This window comes from Acinonyx jubatus, chromosome F2 (assembly GCF_027475565.1).
Source record: "Acinonyx jubatus isolate Ajub_Pintada_27869175 chromosome F2, VMU_Ajub_asm_v1.0, whole genome shotgun sequence".
Taxonomy (NCBI): domain Eukaryota; kingdom Metazoa; phylum Chordata; class Mammalia; order Carnivora; family Felidae; genus Acinonyx; species Acinonyx jubatus.
This window is the reverse complement of record NC_069394.1, coordinates 48,958,656-48,980,257: the sequence shown is the minus strand read 5'-3', so window position 1 is coordinate 48,980,257 and position 21,602 is coordinate 48,958,656. Positions and strand designations below refer to the sequence as shown.

Below are 21,602 nucleotides of genomic sequence, written 5' to 3'. Positions count from 1 at the left end.
GGTGCAGGGAAAAGGCAGGGGACTGCTCAAGGATAGCACCTTTTCCAGGTACCTCTTGAAGGTGCTTCCTTGGCATAAAACCTACCTGGCGGGGGGCCTGAGTGGCTCAGTTGGTTAAGCCTCCGACTTCGGCTCAGGTTGTGATCTCACGGCTTGAGTTGGAGCCCCGCGTTGGGCTTTGTGCTGACAGCTCAGAACCTGGATTCTGTCTCCCTCTCTCTCTGCCCCTCTGTCACTTGCTCTCTCTCTCTCTCTCTCTCTCTCTCTGATATAAATATATAAATAGAAATAAACATTAAACAATTTTAGAATGAATGAATAAATAAACAAATAAATAAATAAAACCTACCTGCAGTGTGAAAGGTCTGGGCATTCACTTTTATAGAGAGCCCCAAATGGGAAACTGCACAGGAAAAAAAAAATTACCCTTCTCTAAAAATGATCTGCTCACAAGCTAATAGAAGATAATCATAATGTCCCAGATCATTATCCTGTCTCAGTAGCCAAGTGACCTCAGATAATTCCCTGAACCCAGTGACTACAACCCACAGAAGACCCATTTTTACACTACAACCTGTACGCACATATATGTATATGCTACTCGGTGTTATATACTCTGATATTTGTTACAACAGCCTAATCGAATCCTTTTATTCTTTGCTGTTTGGGACCTATTAAACTGATTTAGTTGGTAGTGACCCCAGTTTGGAAAACATTCCATTGCCTCATTTGAATAAAAAGAGAAATGTCACTTGCCACATTACTTCTCTGGATAAAAAAGCAGTGTAATTTTCCAGTCTGCTCTGTGGGTGGTTCCATTGTTTTCTAGTGGCTTGGGAGGTTCGGCGCCATACTCTTCAAAAAGCACTCAAATTAATGTGTTAAATGCTTTCAGTTCCTGCAGCTAAGAAGCCTGTTTATTCCAAATTTATTTGACCACAAAGTCCTTTTTATCACAAACCTATTTAAATAAGCACTTGGGGAAATGCAGAGAAAAAATTATGTTGAACCCATTTTGAAAACTATAAAACTACATGCATTGTTGACCTTATTGGCAGTCAATCATCATCTCAGAGCAAACGGTTCAGATCCTGAGATTTTCTTAGAATCTGAATGCAAGTGTCCCTTGGATTGTTTTCATGCTGGGAAAAAAAGGTTCCTTCTATTTCATTTGCCTCTCCACTGACCACAATATTACAAGATTCCTATGGGGTCTGAAACACTTGAGACGTTGAATTTCAGGATCTCACTGGCAGCTGAAAGGTTTGGAAGTTATTTTGCTTAGAAGAAACATATGCCACATGAGCAAAATATCATGGTTTTGAAAGAAATAACATTTGTGTTTCTTCTGTTGGCAAATATTCCTCAGTGCTGAGAATACAAACTGTCAAATTGTATAAAAATCTGAACTGCTAGAATAAAAGCCAAATAAGACATGGCAAAAAAAGGGGGGGGGGTATAATTTTTTAAAATTAAGTTAATTAAATAGGTAATTGAGCAAATGAATTCTGCTGTCAGGTAAAGAATATTTCCAGTGCATAATATACTCCAGATACTAAGGAAGAGTGCCTGCCCTCTGAATCTCAGGTACGTTAAGAATCACTTGAGTGCCTAATTGCAAACCCACCGTCTCATCAGCTCCCAGAGCAATCAATTCATAGCCCACCGTGGCTGCCTCTTATCCTCAGGATGAAGGATGCCATTCAAGCCTTTCTTGGGACATCCCCTGCTTACTTCTCTGGCTTCATTTCTTACCTCTCCTCTCCCACTTAAGGCTTCAGCAATCACCTGGCATTCAAACACATGGCCATTTACAGGACGCCTAGTATGGTCTTCTGGAAATGATGTTGGATTTTAAGATAAGTAGATCCATCTCCTAATTCAAGCCTTACTACTATCTGACTCCACCATTTAGCCCCAATGAGACTAAATTTCTTCATCTATAATAAAAGGGTATTATTGATGACTGCCCATTCCACCTTCCATAGCCATGGTAAACATCACTAATAAAGTTCTCTTTTCCATCAAGCTGAGATGGAGTCTTAGTATCCTTCTCTACAGTTTTCTGAGCAGCTATTTCCAAATGACTACAACCGGCTAAGGTAAACTTAGAAGTAGGTGGTTGTTAATGTTCTTTTCAGCTGTGTTAAATAATTCTAGATTTTTTAGATAACTGAAATTCTTCTGTTGTATCAGAATATCTGTATTAACATTGAATTTTGTATTGCTGTAGAGAGTAACACTCAAGGCTATATCATATAAATACCTTATGTTAAGGTCTAATAAGATAATTTAATATACATTTATCATAAAGTCACAATAAACTCAATTAACATTGTAAAAGCTAGATATGCATATTCAAATTTTAATCTGATTTGAGGTTTCATTTAATTTCAGATGTGAAAATTCATCTCCAGACCACTGATTATGGCAACTTCTTGGCTAATCAAACAAATCCTCTTACTGTTTCCAAAATTGACACGGAGATGAGGAAAAAGCTGTGCAGAGAATTTGAATATTTCCGGAATCATTCCCTGGAACCTCTGAGCACATTTTTTACATACATGACGTAAGTGGTAGCAGGAAGCCTTATTTTTTTTTTTTAACGTTTATTTATTTTTGAGATGGGAGAGACAGCATGAACGGGGGAGGGTCAGAGAGAGAGGGAGGCACAGAATCTGAAACAGGCTCCAGGCTCTGAGCTGTCAGTACAGAGCCTGACGTGGGGCTCAAACTCACGGACCGCGAGATCATGACCTGAGCCACCCAGGCGCCCCAGGAAGCCCTATTAATCCCCATTGTGATTGTGCAAATGACCCTCAACAGTTATAGGTGGGGAACTAGGCTGGCATGAGGCTTAAAACCTTTTCTCCTTTGTAAGTTTGAAAAAATTCAAATTTTAGCAACTGATAAGCTCACAGAGCCACATATTCACTGTTAGAAAACAGATTTATTTATAAACATGATGATGTAAATGGTGGTGGCCCCCACATGAAGCAGTATTTTCAGGGGCACCTGTCTGGCTCGGCCAGTAGAGCATGTGACTCCTGATCTGAGGGTCATGAGTTCAAGCCCCACGTTGGGTGTAAAGCTTAGTTTAAAAAAAAAAAAAAAAAAAAGGCAGTGTTTTCAGTTTTCATTTTAAAAAATGATAAGTGGTGCTGATGTTGAAGGATTGTGGCTGCTGGCACTGAAGGTAAATATATATGACATTTTTGGATCACTTGTCAGGGTGGAGCTGAAATATCACAAATTGATGTTAAGGCCACATCTACCCTTTTTCTGATTCCCCTTGCAACAGCAAAAGTAGCTCCCATCATAGTTATATGTATTTTATTTCTATCATTTTCCATCACCAGTAGCTCCAATCTTTCATTGTGAAGGCCTTTCATTCTAAAAAAAAGTCTGAATTTCACACAATAATAAATTGTACTCTTATTAACCAGTTAATAAATTATAGACAGTGCTCCAAACTTTGGGCCTCTCCAGTTTTTCTAACTGACAAGCTGGGAACAAACATCCACAATAGATGAGCTGTTTATCATGTGTATACAATTTCATTGTAATATACAAAATTGTGAATACTAGACTGGGCCCTAGACTGGTTTATAAATGTATAAAATAAAAATGTTCCTCTATTTCACATCTCCCCTTCTTCCCTTCTCAGTTCCTTTCCCCCAAAGTAGACACTTCTCTATTTCTTACGTATTTTCTAGAAAAATATTTACATCTGAGTATGTTTATTGGTACACACTCAACCCACCCCACTTCCACATTTCAAATTTATGCAAACGAATCACATTCCTTCTGCACTTTGTTTCCCACCTAATATTTCTCAGAAATACCCTTGTCAACACCATTCTCTTTAAATAACTGCCTAGAAATTCACGTTTGGTATGTATCATGACCCAATTTACATATATTAACAGAGAATAATTTTTTTTCCATTGTAAAAAGTTTTGTGACTAGCTTATTACTGTGTCAGTCTGGAATTTATTTTTAAGCTAAATTTTTAGCAGTGGAAGTAGTGAATCAAAGAAATGTTCTTTTTTTTTAATTTTGGTAAATTTTGCTAAGTTGTGCTCAACAAAAGTAGCACCAATTTGCACTCCCAAAACAGTGCATGAGAAGACCTGTGGACTGACACCATTACCAACATCGAATATTATCTTTTCAGTTTTTGCCCATCCAATAGGTTACAAATTATATTTTCTGTTTTTGTTTTAATTTGTGTTTATTAGCAAAATTGAAGATCATTTTGTATTTATCAATCATATGGGTTTTCTACCTGACCAAATCCTTTGTCCATTTTTTTTTTATTGGCGTATCCAGCAGTTTTTGTTGATATGTAAGGGCTCTTTATAAATTAAGAAAGTTAGCACTTCATAATATATGTTGCAAAATTATTTTCTCGGGGTGAAGTAATTTTAACTTGTATAGCTTTCTTCCCTGTAGAAACACTGAAAATTTTTAATTAGCTATAATCATCAATCCTTTGATTTGTTGACTTCTGATTGTTGTATCCTACTTAGAAAGTCTTTCTCCACTCCAGATTCATAGGTAAATTTACCTGTCTTTCATTTCATTCATTCATTGTTGTTGATGTTTCTTTTTTTTTCTTTTTAGATATTTCATTTTTTTACATTTAAATCCTTGGTTCAGGGGCGCCTGGGTGGCTCAGTCGGTTAAGCATCTGACTTCAGCTCAGGTCATCATCTTGCAGTGTGTGAGTTCAAGCCCCACATCCAGCTCTGTGCTGACAGCTCAGAGCCTGGAGCCTGCTTCAGATTCTGTGTCTCCTTCTCTCTCTGCTTCTCCCCTGTTTGCACTCTGTCTCTCCTTCTCTTCCAAAAATAAATAAACATAATAAATAAATAAATAAATAAATAAATAAATAACCTTGGTTCATGTAGAATTTACTTTATTGTAGGGAACGAGACGAGGGATCCAGCTCAAATTGTTTTTAACCCAATAGCTGTCCAGCTGTTCCTATACCATGTCTATAAATAAGCAAGTAGAAGAAATGAGCATGGTTTGAGGCAAGAAGTAATTTCTGATATACCTGAGACTTGTGGTTAGTGCCAATACACCTTGTTTGTGCAATTAGACTTCCTATCACCGCTGTAGGTTAGGATTTTATTTATAGGCAAGACCCCAAATGCTGATTTTTTTAAGGATCCACAAACACACAGCTAGTCAGAGATGACTATTAGGTGTGAACTTGGATCTGACTCAGTGCAAAGCCCAAGCACTTTCTTTGGGCAGGGTTCTCGGAAGCCTTCCCAGAGGGTCTGACATTGCTGCTGAACCTGGAAATGGGGTAGAATTTGGGGATGAGGGAGAAGGCTGAGCATCTTGGGTTGAAGCATGTAGATGGGAGGGGCACTGCATGTATGTTGAATCACAGGTCAGTTTGGGCAGGAGTAGGCTGTGCCAAAAGGGGAGGAAAGAATGGGGAAGGGAGGTTAGAAAAGTAAGTTCCAGACAGAGTATGCACACTCTTCAGTGGCAGAGGAGAGTATTTTCAATCTGCAAGATTGAAAGAGAGTATTCTTTTAACTGCAAGATTCTTCCTTAAAAAAAAAGGAAGCACCTGGCTGGCTCAGCCGGTAGAGCATGTGACTCTCCATCACGGGGACTTGAGTTTGAGACCCACGTTGGGTGTGGAGCCTACTTAAGAAAAAAATAAAATAAAATATTTTTTAAATAAGAAAAATATGAAGCAGAAAATCAAAATGTAAAAGAGACAAAAGAAGAAGCCAAGTTTGTTCATAGGATTCTTACCTCCTTGCAAGGGTTGAGGTGAAGTACAAAGTGCATGGGCTTGGACTGAATCAGGTCCAGGTTCATATCTAATCTTCAGTGGCTGCCTGATAGAGAAGATTTTTTCCAAGCAGTGATGCCTCCTGCAAAAATGTCTGGCAAGGGTAGTTATGGAGACACCATCAAAGATTGCTCGGCACAAAGACAAGATGGCCCTATCTGTGTGGAAGTAGAAATGGCAGTCAAAATACTAGACAATATTTATGGAATGTTACATATGCCAGGGCTCTGCTAAATGCTTTATAAACATTGTCTCCTTTAAACCTGACAAATCTTAGTTCTTATCATCACCATTTTAAGGATGAGGAAACTAAAATTTAAGTGCAGTAGCTTGCCTGGGTCACAGATCAAGTGGCGGAGTTATACTTTAAAATAAATGTTGGCAGTAGGCTTTGCAAACGTATTTTGCTCAGATTTTAGATGAATCGAGAAAATCTGACCCATGATAATGACAGAGGACAGTCCAATTTTAATGGAGTCAGAAAGCTGCCAGGTTGAGAGACAGAGCTCACGTGACAGAAACTTGCTCAAAATATATTAGAAAGTGCTCTAGCCCTAAGAGTGACTCTGAGTCACTTGGTCAATGTTTCCTCTTATGTGATGACTCCATGATTTAGTGCTTCCTAATTATAGAATCTTAAACCTGGACAAGGCCTTAACGTTAATTAAGCAAGCATGTTTATTTCACAACAAACATGTTGATCTAGTTAAAATGTACTCTGTTTCTAATACAAAATTACTTAAAATTCCAAGTATTTCTAGTCATTAACAATGTTTAAAAACTATATATAAGAATATAGGTGGTCACAAAGCCCTGCATAGACTATTAATGCAAACTGAAAGTGGAGAGGTAGTTTGGGTACTATCAGTATTGTTAGTGGTGTTAGTAATGGACATGTTTTAATTTATCTACTCTCTCGGCTATAAGTTCTTTTTTTTTAAAGTTTTTATTTATTTATTTTGAGAGAGAGATACGGAGAGAGGGGGGGGGGGGGAAGGGCAGAGAGAGAAGGAGAGAGAGAATCCCAAGCAGGCTGTCCGCGCGGAGCCTGAAGCAGGGCTCGAACCTACAAATCACAAGATAATGACCAGAGCCGAAATCCAGAGTCAGATGCTCAATGGATTGAACCCCTTGGCTATAAATTCATTAAATTAGTTCTTTTCGTATCTCTATCTGTACTTCCTAGTATGTAATGGGCACTGAATATTTGTGGAATCAATATATAATTCCGTATTTAGCAGCACCTTACACAGAGCTATAAAATACTTCTAGACAACTCAGGATTTTATATTTTATATAGCACTTGAATATTGGTTATTTGCTGGCCAATATGTTAGGGATAAAAACCAGGTGTCATGCCTGAAGATACATTTTTGTATGACCAGGTGAGTGTTTAAAGTACTTTTTAAAAATATATTTAGTCGAGGCTTGCATTCTTTAATTAGCCACAGTCTCTAATACTCCCCTATCGCCTTATCCTCTGATCTGTCTTGTGTCTTCTCAATCTCATTCCATGATTCATCCCACCGCATCATGTGAGTTGCCAGGCTAGGCAGCATCCAACTGCTCTGTGCAGAATCTAGAGATGTGTTACCATAACAAGAGGTGTACATACGAAAAAGAGTACTAAAAAAAGAGAGAGAGAGAGAGAGTCCTAAAACTACTTTTCTTATTTCTCTTCTAGAATGTTTTGTGAAGTCAGGTGTCTAACTAGCACCCATGAACTTCCATAAGATAATTACTTCCTATTCTATCAGGAAATGTCCAGGCCATCCTTATGGAAATATTAAGTCAACCCTAATAGAGACAGTCTAAATTTAAGTTGTTTTAATAAATACAATCCAAGCACGGCACATTTGTGTGATATAATTACTGTATATGTGAAACTTACTTTGAAAATCTGGAATGGATATTTTTAAATACTTAATAGCAGGAAGATCTGGGGGTTTTGTATACTATAATTATACACAGTTTTGTGAAACAAAAGAATGAATCCATAGGGTTTTAATGAAGAGACTATTTAATATAGGACTGGATTGTTTTATTTTTCTTCCCTCCTACTCAACGCTTTCTGGCAGCATTTCAACTTCTCATCCCTTTTGAGATTAGCCATCTCTTAAAAATAATCTTTCTGTATTCAAAATATTCCACCTCAGGGGATATAAATTTTCTGAATATAGGATGACCAAGGAAATATGGTCTTAAGTACTTGGACTCATATTAGCCAAGAACTATAAGTTAAGGACCACACACTGATGAAATCTTTAAGGATTTCTTTATAAAGGCAATTCAAAGTTCTTAACTATCCTGATGATGTATTATAAATCTTTTACAGGCTTTGCCCTGCACTATACATTAGGAGGCTGTATACCTTGGTTTGCCCCGAGCGGTTTCTCAGGATGCAGATCTTTTACTGCTAAAACCAGGAAAGTCCTCAGCCAACCAGATGAATTGGTTGCACCATCACTCGTTAGTCACAAAATCAGTAACATAATTCTGGGTCACTTACATTTTCACATTCTAATGGAGCAAGCTGATGTGTTCACAAATGGTGAAAAAATAAGACAGAATTAAGCAACAGCTGTAATAGAGGCTTATGCATTCAACTGGAGGAGGCTAAAGGATGGAATAACTAACTTTGATTTTAAAAGATTTTGCAGCGAAAATAGAATTTGAACAAAATTTTAAAAGGGCATTAAGTTGAAAAAATAACTAGTGAGGCATTAGAAGATTTTGTATGTGGAAATAACTAGTCATCTCAGATGTGGCTGGAGTCTAGATAAGGGCTGGGAAAAGAGAGTAAAGAGCCTGGCCAGATTAAGGGCTTCGACCCTAAGTCTCTATGAGTAAAAGTCAATAAAGGAAGGCTTTTCAGAAAGGGTTCCACTATTGGCATGCTTCCTACATGCTGCTGACTGTACCCCTCACCAAATGGTCACCACCTTGTAAGGTGGGGCGTATTCTGCTGAGAAGCCATGTGGAAGACCAGTTGAACACTTACGGCTTCTCTGCCTAAGGCAATGTGACGTGGCTTTAGTTTCTCCTCTAACCAATGGTAAAGTATCTGTTCTTACTGTGTGTGCAGTGTTTGTTCAATAATGGCAAACATTATTGTTATAATAGTGTTATAATAGTGTTATAATAACACTCCTGTTATTATGCCTATTTCCTGGGGCATCCTTAAAGGATCTTGTAACTAGCTAGTAAATACAGAAGCTAAGGTATGAAATCAGGTCACTCTCGATAGCATTCCAAAGATGTTATTTTCTCTTTTTTGTTTGTTTGTTTTTACTTTTCAGCTCTTAAACTGCCCTGAAAAGTGAGGGGACTGATCTGATGTATACTTTAGGAAGATGATTCTGTTGGTATTGTGAAAGGTGCATTGAAGGGCTAGGACTTGAAACAGAGAAAACAGACATATTTTAAAAGTTTATGCTGGAAATAGAGATAGTGAGGAGGGAACAGGGGTTGAACACATTTGGGAGCTAGACGTAACAGAATTTAGCATCTTGATTTATGATAAGAAAGAGAAATTCCTGGAAATTGTAAGCTAAGGAAAAAAGAATTTGCAAGTAAGATAAAGGATTTCGGTTTTACTTTTAATCAAAAAGAACAGGAAGCCCACTGTAAATTAGAGAAAATTATATAAATAAAACACCCTTAATCTCATCATCATTTGGCATTATTTTCATATTCTTTTTTCTATACATTTTAAAAGAACTAGAATCACTCTGTAGATATAATTTTGAATCTTAATTTTTCTATGTATAGTATCAGCATTTTTTTTCCTATGTCAAAAAATTTTCTTAGCATTTTTAAATGACTAAATAGCTTTCCATCTGGTCATAAACATTTTAGAAGTGCTGAGTTTTGTGTCTTCCTTACATCAAAGTCCACAAAGTATTTAATTTGTTAAATCTTGATTTCAGTAATCACCTTCCCAATAATATCATGAGATTGACCTTTTGACACCACTATGCATTTGTGATTCTGAATCTCTGGCCAGAAAAGTCCTTCTGAAATCTTAAGAACTGCAACAACTTAACGGTTTTATATCCAGGGATTCCATGTGGATGTTCAATGGCAAGCAAGTATGTGGCAAAAATGTCTCAACTGTAGCTGCTGATAAGGCTTCCAGCATTTAAACTCTCAAGCACTTTGAGAATTGAAAAACCCTGGTGCTATTCTGCAATAGCAATGCTGGATCTGTCTATAACTGAATGACACTCACTTAGTCAGCATAACATGTACTAAGTGACTGCTGTGAGTGAAGGCCTATGCTAGGTTCTAAAATTAGAGATGAATTGAATATAATCTTGTTCTCTAAACCAGTGGAAGAGTTGCTTAAGGTGCAGATTCCAAGACCCTACTTATAAAAATTATGTTTTATTAGGCCCTGGAATGTGGTCTGTGAATCTGCACTTTTAATAAGCCCTCCAGGTGACCCTGATGCAGGTGAGAAATTCTTGTAACTAGTCGGTAGACTCTAACCTGAGTCTACAATAGAGCAGTTATGGAACCTTGAAAAGAAGTTACTCATTCAAAGACTTGGTTTCCTCATCTAGAATAGTAATAATTACATACAATATAGAACTGCGAGTGTAATTTGAAAATAGGACCAGCTATGTATTTTGCAAGGCCTAGTGCAAATGAAAATACAGGGCCCTTGTTAAAAAAATGTTTAGTAATTTCAAGAGAGCAGCAGCAGAGAATTAAACCAAGCGTGGCCCTGTATGACTATATAGGTCCCACGCCCATGAAACTGGATGAATGAAAAAATATATACATATTCAATATAAACATATACACGTACCCAAAAAATGCAGCTAATTTTTTGCATTAGGGTGTAATATTCACCGGTGAAAGCGAGAAAAGACTGCATAATGAAGGTGATGCCAAAGCTGAAGACTTGAAGGACGAGAGCGTGTTTGTACACGGATGTGGCTGGGAGGAGGCAAAGCGCAGCCGCAGAAACACAATACATAAAACCACTACTAATGTTGGGCCGCCGATGGCAAGTGACGTCAGCAAAATTAGTGTCTGAGGTTTAAGGATGTTAAGATATTGGATGTAAAAGAGCTTAGGATGCCATCCCTAACGACACTTCTCTTTGAGTGGGAAACAAATCAGGGCCAAAAGAGACGTGTTTTTTCCTTCGCTCTTCGTCGACATTCTGGGTAGGGTAGCAACCAACCACCAGGGGCCATGACTGATCCCAGTAACCTGCTTTCCAAAGTCTTGCTCTTTCCCCAACATTTGTTGAGTAGCAGAGGTTTGAGCCTGTCTCATGACCTGGAAAGACTGAAATCCACCCTGGTACTGATCCAGATATCCATTGCCGTCCTTGTATTTTACTTTTTCGTGTTTATTTTATTTTTTTAATTGAAAAAGAAGCCTGTGCCTATGTTTTTTTTAAAGAATTTTTTATTACATTTTATTTAGTGCTCACTACAAGGCAGCACTTTTATAATTACTTTACATGTATTAAATTCATTTAATTCTCATGACAACTGTATGGGTGGCACTAATATTATCCATGTTTTAGAAATAAGGAAACCAAGATTAAGTAGAGACTATATTTCTGAATATATTTCCCAAAGCCCAGAGGTTTTGGTTTATTTTTTTTTTTTACTTTAAAAAAAAAAATTTATTATTTGTTTTAGATTTTACTTTTAGATCTCTACACCCAATGTGAGGCTCAAACTTTCAACCCTAAAATCAAGAGTTGTATGCTCTACCAACTGAGCCAGCCAGCCAGGCACGCCAACCTTCATAAGTTTGATGCATAATTTCTTCTATATGAAAAAGTTTTTTATATATACATGTTTATATGTAAGCAAACAAATATAGATATACATAGTTGGTTTTATTGTTTGCTTTAGAACAGTGAAATTATATATATTACCTATAAGTTATCTTTTACATAACCAAGTCAGAATTTTCTTTTTTTCAAAATTTTTTTCATTTTTTAGTTTATTTTAGAGAGAGAATGAGTGGAGTAGAGGGGCAGAGAGAGAGAGACAGAATCTTATGCAGGCTCCATGCTCAGCTCTAGCACTGGGCTTGATCCCACAACCCTGGGATCATGGCCTGAGGTGAAACCAAGACTCAGATGCTTGACCAGCTGAGCCACTCATGTGCCCTGAGAATTTTCTGCATAAGCACATAAGATCTATCTTATTTAAAAAATATTTTGTATCTCACTGTGTTACATCTACCATTATTTATTTAACTATTCCCCTTTCATCCATCTACGTTGTTTCATTTCTTTGCTTTCTCAAATAATGTCTCAACAGGCATCATTGTACATATATCTTTGCTTTCCCATGCCAGAATTTCTTTAGCATGAATTCCTAGAAGTGAAATTACTTTTTCAATAAATATGCAGGTCCTAGATTTTGATAGATATTAGCAGATTACTCTCATACTCCAATAGCATATGAAAGTTTTGTTCCTTTCCTAGTCTCTCAGATCTTTTTTTTTTTTCTTTTCTCATCAGAAGATATAAGATGCTCCAACATCTTCTGTGACTGGTTTGTTGAATATAAGAAAGATGAGATCCACCTGTTAACTGTTCTTGACCAAATGTACAGGCTATGATAGATACAACTTGTTTAACCTCTCTAACTGACAAGAAGAATCACTCCACTGGTGTTTTCCTGTGAATTACCATAGTATTTACATGCATGGCTAAAGAAGGGGTGACATAGAATAATCTCTCTAATATTATAAATCTCCTCAATGGAAAAGTATTGAAAAAGCAAGGAATAGGCAGCTATGACCCTAGAAAGGCAGCTCAGGGGGCGCCTGGGTGGCGCAGTCAGTTGAGCATCCGACTTCAGCCAGGTCACGATCTCGCGGTCCGTGGGTTCGAGCCCCGCGTCGGGCTCTGGCCTGATGGCTCAGAGCCTGGAGCCTGTTTCCAATTCTGTGTCTCCCTCTCTCTCTGCCCCTCCCCCATTCATGCTCTGTCTCTCTCTGTCCCAAAAATAAATAAAAAACGTTGAAAAAAAAAGTTTTAAGAAAGGCAGCTCAGGGTAAGATACCAGGTAGTCAATTAAGTCCTTCACCTTTGTTTACCCAGTGACTGACAGAGTTAATGTGCTTGAATGAACATAAAGAAAAACTTATTCATTGATTGAAAAAAATCATCATTGTGTCTGTATTCTGTACAAATATGGTTCAGGCTTCTTGGAGGCCACAAAAAATGTACTGAACAAACTCCTATAACTAATAAAGATTGGTAAGAATTATCTGTAAATAGCTGTATTTGAAATAAATATGTAAAATGGCTTATCCAAAAGCACACAATTGAACAGGGGCAGAATTAGCACTGGAATCCAGTTCTTATGTCCTCAGATATGCAACAAATATTTGTGAATGAATGAGCTAACTATTCTTTATGTTCACCATTGATACTGCCAATATATATTGAAAATTAATTTCACCCCAAGATAAATATAAATACAAACATTTAGAGAGAGAATCAAAATAGCTAGAGAATGGAGAATAATAGGAACATGGGCACTGATGTAGAAAAGGACAAATAAGTTTGAAGAATTTTTAAATCCTCACAGATGGGTTAGACCAAGATTATAGAGAAGTACCAGAGAAAAGAGTCTTCTAAAGATTCCAGAGCTACCAAGAGTTTGGGAAACGTGTAGTGATCAGCAGTCTTGTTCTAAAATACGCTATTATAGGCAGTGCTGACTTCTGAGCAATTTTTTACTATTTTATTTTGCTAGAAGGAAAAAATAGTGTGACAGCAAAATTAATTGCTTTTTAAAATTATTTTAATTTTCACTTCTTCTATTTAAAAAAGGGAAACTTTAGGGGAAGTAAGATTATGTTACCCAAAAGAAGTCAAATTTCAAGTCAAATTTTAGATGTTTATGGGGATATTCTAAATCTCAACATTCTCTTTAGCGAGTCAGACTAAATAGCAGAACTGCCCTATGTGAGGATATGGAGTTAGCACTGGATTAAATGAATCTGGAGTAAAAGAGATGTTTCCCAATGTGATCAAGGAAAACTTCCATTTGAAAATTAATACACTGGGGGGCGCCTGGGGGGCTCAGTTGGTTGAGCGTCCGACTTCGGCTCAGGTCATGATCTCACGGTTCATGAGTTCCAACCCCACGTCAGGCTCTGTGCTGACAGCTCAGAGCCTGGAGCCTGCTTCAGATTCTGTATCTCCCACTCTCTCTCTGCCCCTCCCCTGCTCGTGCTCTGTCTCTCTGTCTCTCAAAAATAAATAAACATTTAAAAAAATTAATACATTGGAAAATACTTCCAATAAGGCCCTATTGTCCATGTCACAATAAATATTGTCAGGCCTCTTAGCGGTGGATCAGCACATTTCATTGAGGAATTGCACTGAGGAATGAAATAACTTACAGTACACCAAGTGTATTTCAGACATCACCCAATCCTGTCTATGGACAATTACTCTTGATTATGCATTTCATGTCTCTGTCCCTGTATTCTTTGTACCAGTGTGACCTAGCAAACATCACAGTTCTGGTCACCTAAGCAGAACTGTCATCAAGAATGCTGTATCAAGTGTTGCAGATGGAAAGATACTGATTCAACCTCTTGGTAGAAAGGAACGTATGGCAATCAAGTCCTGATATCAGGATGTGGCTCTTACGCTCAAGTCACAATGCTTTTAGATAATGAAACTGTTGTAATCACCACGTGCACCAAGTTACTTACTATCCAAATGCACCCAAATGGAGAAGTTCAGACAGAGCCCTGAAGATCCTCCAGCTAACAAAGGGATTCAGGCCTTTTTATATATAAAAGCAGTTGTCATTCATGACAGCTAGTTAATCAGAATTGTTTTCAGATTAATGATTACATTCCCAAAGAGATAAACATTAAACTGTTTGAAGTTCCAGTATCTTATAGGAAACATTGTGAAATAATGACCATGCAAGGATCATTCTAGGGTTACAATATGCAGAACAGGATGGTAACAAGTTTTATAAAACAGGTATAAATCAGATTTAATGTTTAATAAATATCCCAGCAAATAACATAATTTATGGTCTTGTGGATGTTCCAGTCTTCTAAATGACTACCTCTCAGTTGTTGTCTTTACACCGTAAAGGGTTAATAAAGTCTGAGAAAATTTTGACAAGGTTCTATTGGCTAGAACTCAATGTGAAACTACAGAAATGTAGAAATCTCAGACCATAAAAGAGTTTAAACATTGCAAATTTTTATACCAAAGATGATGTGGCTTATAATTTTCTGCTCCCCTTCCTCCAAAGTCTGGTTTATAGGAAATTATCTTCCTCTAAGAGTGTATGACTTTGCCTTCCTTTATCTGAGGCACTCTGCTAGTGCTTTCATTTGTGTTACTAATACTAATGCCAACCATTCAAAGTTGAATAAATATTTCCATTTTAAGACTGAGAAAATGGAGCTCTTGTTAAACTGGTTTTTAAGTGACAGAGTTAGGTTCAGAATTAGGTTTCTTTGTTTCAAAGCCCGGGCTCTTCTACTGGGACAATTTAAGATTTACAAAATGTCATATGGATGATTTGATTAGTTTACACAGTGACTATTTGAAGACAGTGATATTCTACCTTTCCCACACCTTGATGCTAAGCTTCTTAAAAAGGATAGTCTAGAGTCCTCTATTTTCTCACTTGTTTACTCAAACCACTTCAGTCTTGTTGTCTATGCCACAGGGCCACCCAAACCACTCTAGCTGCTAGGTCCAGTAGGATATATTTTCAGCCTTTCATAACTTGCCCTGGTATTCAGTTGTTGATGTCCATGTCCCCTGCATTCTGTGATGACACTTTCTCTTCGTGCTCCTTTTCCCATTTTGTCCCTTCCTCAGTCTTCCTTGCAAAGTTTTCTTACTGCCCCTTAAGAGTTTTCTTTTGCAGGGTGGGGGAGGGCGGGGTTCTGTTCTATTCACTTTTCTAAAATGCACACTTTCTTTTTAATAATATTATTCACATTCATAGCTGGAGAAGTAATCAGAAGCCAAGTAATAAAGAGCCTTGTGTACAATAATGAGAAATTTGTTCTTTATTCTAAAGGCAAAAGGAAGCCATTGACAGATTTTTAGGAATGAAAGTAGTGATGTTGCTGATAGCAATTACAGAAGAAAGAGAAACATTAGGGGCATTCAGGTTTTGAGATAATATGACTGTGGTGTCTATGAGAAGACCAGTCAGTCATAGCCACAAAAAGGAAGTGAAAGAATATAGATCTGAGGCTGAGCAGAGGTTTTGACTAGAGCTGAAGAATAATTCCTCTAACTCGCCAAATTATGGCTCTACATTATCTGACCATTCAGCAACTGTTAGGACAGCCCAGAATTTGGTAGTTAGCATATAAGAAATATATTTTAATTAGCTTCAAGACCCTTAAATAAGTTTGGGAACAAAAAGAGGAAAAATAAGGGTGCTTTGCTGGATCAGTCAGAGAAGCATGCAATTCTTGATCTCAGGGTCATGAGTTCTAGCCCCACCTCAGGCATAGAGATTACTAAAAAAAAAAAAAAAAAAAAAAAAAGAGAGAGAGAGAGAGAGAGAGATAAACTTTAAAGAGAGAGAGAAAAAATAGCACTAAGACCAAAAGGAAATGTGAAAATATCATTTGCCTTTAGCTATTTTTTCTGAATCTAATACAGGGTCAGAGGTTTGGTTTTGGGGTACCAACTCTGCCTCTTTCTAGCAGTGTGATCTTGGACAAGATATTTAAATAAAGTGGTGGTAGTGATGTTCCTTTCAGCATTGACTCGTTGACTAGTGTGGCTTGAGTGAGAACATGCATGCACCGTCTGACACACAGTAAAAGCCTCCAAGGGGGCTGGTATTTTAAAAATTATAATTTTTACAACCTAAAATTTTTGAAATTAAGTCGTTCACTCTATCACAATTTTCAGTGACATCATGGTTTTCGTAGGGGCCAATATCAGAGTTATAGAATAAAATATTTAGGAGGGGGCTAAAATGAGGATGTTTGTCTGGACTACTAGTAGAAGAAAAGTTAACCCAACTCATCCTGGCTCTGTCACTACTTATGAACACAACTATCTAAAACATGAGAACATTGAACTAGGTGAACATCCAAGTGTCTTTAAGCTCAGAAATTACTCAAGCAATATCAGCAGTGATTTTATTCCCTACCACTATATCACTGTATGCATGGCCCTGAAGGTCTATAAAGATTAGAGTCTGGAGAATATAAACTATTTCTAGGCATGCCATTCCCCCTGCCACCCCAGAGAGCCAATGATAGTTATATACCAGCATATGTGTGATGGGGATGAGGGAGGGGACAGGAAAGAAGTCCTCTCCCTTCTGCCCCCTGCCATGGACCAAGTACTGTGTTCTGTCTTCATTTCCTGAACAACTAGGAAAACTGTGCTACTGTTCCATCTTAGAAACAAGACCATTTAAATAATGAGTTGAAATAAAACCAATCTCTATAGCCCTGCTCTTTGCAATATAGGGCTTAGACTATTAGCAAAAAAAAAAAAAAAATTAAATTAAATTTTTAGATTTTTTTTTTTTAAGCAAACTCTACCCCCAATGTGAGGCTTCAATTCATGACTCTGATACTACAGTCATGCTCTACCAACTAAGCCAACCAGACATCCCTAAAAGCAAGTAAGTTTAACTCAATACACACATGAGCACACCTACTGCACAAGCAAAAGCTTGAGTGTTACATGTCGCCTAAATCCTTACAGCACTGACATTGGTTGTCAACGTTGGTCTAATAGTCCTCTGCAAGTTGGGAATGTTAGCAGCTCCTATGCTTTTACATTACAAAGGTGCTGTGGGGAACAATTAAATGTCTGGAGCCTGCTAAGGGTTATTAAGTGCTAGCAATTCCCCTCTCAGGTAATAGTTTTTGAGCCATAAAAGGACAGTTAAATAAGCACTTCCATTTTAATATCATTTTCAAGAGATAAAAAGGAGTCTAAAATTCTATAATGTCTAAATTTAGTACTGCTGTTTGGGAGGCGAAGAAACTTTAGAGTCATGTGCCTTTTATAAAGGGATAATTGCCTGCTTCTAAACTTCTTCAGATAGAATTTTTATTGGGGTAAACTGTCAAAGCTTCACAATGAAGGAGATTCTCTTCCAGCGGGAAATGCACTCTTGCACAGGAAGTCTTGTGACCACTGCAGCCACGTTCCAGGGACAGTGCTTCTAAGAGACTTGGCTAATTTTTATTCATTTACTTTTCAAGCCTGAATTGTGGCAGGGGTTAGTCCCGTCACTGTCAAACCTGGAGAACCTCAGCTCCTCAGTTGGCTGCCCCTTCGCTCTCCTGATTCAAAACCTCACCCTCTCGGCTCCCTTCTTCCTCTCACCACTGGACCATGTTCTTTTCTCTCCCATCTTAAAAAAACAAAAACCAAAATCCAAAGCCCCTTGGCCCCTGGGTTTCCATTGAACTGTCTTCCCCTTTTAAGATCAATTTGTTGTTTGAAATCTTTTCTTTTTAAACCTTTTTACTTCCCACTCACTTTAAACACACGTGATCACATTTCTGCCACCTTCTCCCGTGTCCCTTCCACCAATAAACTCCACTGGAAGTTTTTTCACTGTGTTGCCAGATAACTACTTAGTTGCTGCATCTTATGGACACTTCAATGTCTACCTTGACTTTCTTGTGGCCTTTGATGCTTTGACCACTTCTTCCTAGGACTTGTAGAATTCTCTTTACTGGTTTCCCCCCTCCTATTTGGTCATTCTTTCTGAGATTCCATCGAGGTCCTCAAATGTTGAGTTTCTCCAGGGTTCTCAGGGCAGAACACTATATGCACTCTAGGATGTGATCCCAACCATACCCAAGACTTATGTTTCCACTGTTAAACTACCCTCCACCCCCACAAACCCCCCTCAAATGTCTGCTCCCAGCTGTCTTCAGGACTCATATTCCTGAAGCTTACTTAGCATCTCCTCTTGGATATCTCCCGGGCATCTAAACTCATTCTGTCCAAAGCATCTGCTCCCACAACAACCTACTCTTCCTCCAATGTTCTCATCTCAATAAATGACTCCATGATCTTGTAAACCTAGAAACCTATGTGTCATTCTTGACTATCCTTGACTGCTAAACACAGCATAATATAAAGGCTAAAAGAAAGATCCCAGAAACAGACTGCTTTTGAGTTTCTCAGCTCTTTCATTTGTTAGCTGTGTCATCATGAGTGAGATTTTTACCTTCCTTGGCCCCTCTGGCTCCTCATCTGTAAAATGGAGATAATCACAGTACACCTTGTTATCATGACAGTGTTGTTATCATGATTAAATGATGTAACTTTTGTAAAGCACCTCACTATCTGTTTGTTTACCCTTCTCTGTTTTAATCATTATTCTACATAAATCATAACACCCCCTTCTGCTTGAAGGCATTCAGTATCTTCCATCGCCCCCCACACCCAGATTCTTCATTTTGTCTGTCAAAACCTTGCTTGTTCAGCCACAGCCCCACCTCCAGTGCCCAGCTCCAGGCAGAGAACTCCTTGTATTCTCTTCTCTGGGGCTTTTCACATACACTTCCTTCTGCTTTGAAGTGCTCTTTTCCTTAATTCCTAGCCACTGTTGCCTGGATAGCTCCCATTCGTTTTGCAAGTTCCAGCTTGAATAGCATTCCCTAGAAGTCCCATCCCAGGCTGTTTTGGTGCCCAGCTCTGAATCCCCTCACTACACTATAATTTGCCTAGCATCTGTGCTTGGTTACAATTTACTGTAATGGATTCTTTGTCCAGTTCCTCCCTCCAACTATATTCTCTGTGAAGTAAGGGACTGTGTTTCTTTTACTTCTCAACCTCATTGCTTGGAATATCTTGGGTGCTGAGCACATGATTGAACAAGCATATGCATCCAGAATATCCTGGGCAGAGCTTATATTTAGCCATGTAACCATATAAAATATGAACCTATGGGCTCTTGGGGATCTAGGGAGAAAATGGCTAGAAAGTTCACTACCTGGTCTCATAGGAGGAAAAGAATACAGAATATTTTAATTTTTAAATAAATAAACAAACATTAAATATTTTAATATTAAATTTAATAAAAAATTTTTAATTTTGGATCAATGATGGGTTTTTTTTTAAACAGGCAGGAAATTGACTTTTTTTGAGAGAGAGAGAGAGAGAGAGAGAGAGAGAGAGGATCTTAAGCAAGCTCCACACCCAACATGGATCCCAAGGTGGGGCTCAGTCTCTTGCCTGTGATATCATGACCTGAGCCAAAATCAAGACCACTGGCCACTTAACTGACTGAGCCACCCAGGCACCCCTCAATGATGGGCTTTACTACAGATTTAAATAGTCAGTTTTTAAGATAGAGTGAAATGCTCCAGGTCTGTGTTCCTCAACTTTTTAAGACCATAGCCCACTCTGAGAAACCACACAATTTCACACTCACCCTCATACCACGTTCACCAATTACAATGTAGGGGTCATTTTCTGCAAATTTCCACCAGCCTAGGTTTTATTTAGCTTTAGTTAGTTATTACAACATTGATTTTCAAACTATGATATCCCAGAGAGTCAGATATTTTACCCCATTCACATCTCTCAAACCCCAAAGTTCAAAATAAGAAGAGACTCCTATATTTCCTTAATGAAAAAGTATATGCCTGAACTATATTTTTGTTTATTTATTTATTATTATTTTTTATATATATATATTTTTTACTGGTGGTATGCTGCTTATTCTCATGCAATTGATTTCTTTCTTCTAAACCAGGTGCAGTTACATGATAGACAATGTGATTCTATTGATGAACGGTGCATTGCAAAAAAAATCTGTGAAAGAAATTCTGGTGAAGTGCCACCCACTGGGCCGTTTCACAGAAATGGAAGCAGTCAACATTGCTGAGACACCTTCGGACCTCTTCAATGCTGTTCTGGTTGAAACACCATTAGGTACAAATGCATAAGCAGTTGTATAGCTGCGTGTGCACATCATCATAGTCAGTAAAAAATGCACATTCAATTCATCGTTTTCTCCATGAATATAATATCATACTATACAGATTCATAGACATGGAAGGGACATTAAGGAATCATCTAGTTCAGCTCCCTCATTTTTCAGATGGCAACAAATGAAAGTAACCTTCCTAGAGTCACATAAGATCCATTTGTAGCCCAGTAGGAGCTGGGGCTACCTCTCGACCTCCACATCTTTGTACTTTGTACCAGATCATAGTAAATAAATGATAGAACTTGTCATTTTTCAAAAAATTAATTTTCTAACTGGGTTCTATATGATTAATTCCTTATCCTTTCCTTTTAAATTTCTGTCTAAATAAGGCTGTGTACATTTTGTTTAGAAAGTTTAGGAATGCCATTTTTCTGAGAAGCTCAGGGGTGCCTGTCAAATGACCTGAAGCAATGAGGAAACAAATGCTAATTTCATTATAATGTAGCACTGATAATAGTTCTAGCATTCAAAATGCTAATGGGATAATTTTATATACATTATTGTCAGGAAACCTGGATAGTAGCAGTTCATAGCAATTCACTGTAGATCATTTGTCAAAATAGTTGCTGTTGAAAACAGAAATTTTAAAAAGAAAAAAAAATGGTGTCATTAAATGTGTGGTGCTAAGGGAGTGTGAAAGAAAGAGGGTAAGCCTATAATCATGGATGTTTGATTCCAGGCTCTGTCTGGTCCCAACATGGTGACTTGGGGCAATTCAGTGCATCTCAGTTTCCTCATTTTAAAAACAATAATGGGGCGCCTGGGTGGCTCAGTCGGTTAAGCGTCCGACTTCGGCTCAGGTC

General features: G+C 37.9%; 1 protein-coding gene across 1 annotated transcript in view; it reads left to right on the top strand.

Annotated features, from left to right (window-relative positions):
* Positions 1–21,602, top strand: part of ATP6V0D2 (ATPase H+ transporting V0 subunit d2) — a 49,664-nt gene that overhangs the window by 10,469 nt on the left and 17,593 nt on the right. Inside the window, exons 2-3 of the mRNA XM_015074735.3 lie at positions 2,398–2,569; positions 20,563–20,741. Coding sequence (XP_014930221.1) covers positions 2,398–2,569; positions 20,563–20,741 — 351 coding nt within the window. The remainder of the gene's footprint in view (positions 1–2,397; positions 2,570–20,562; positions 20,742–21,602) is intronic.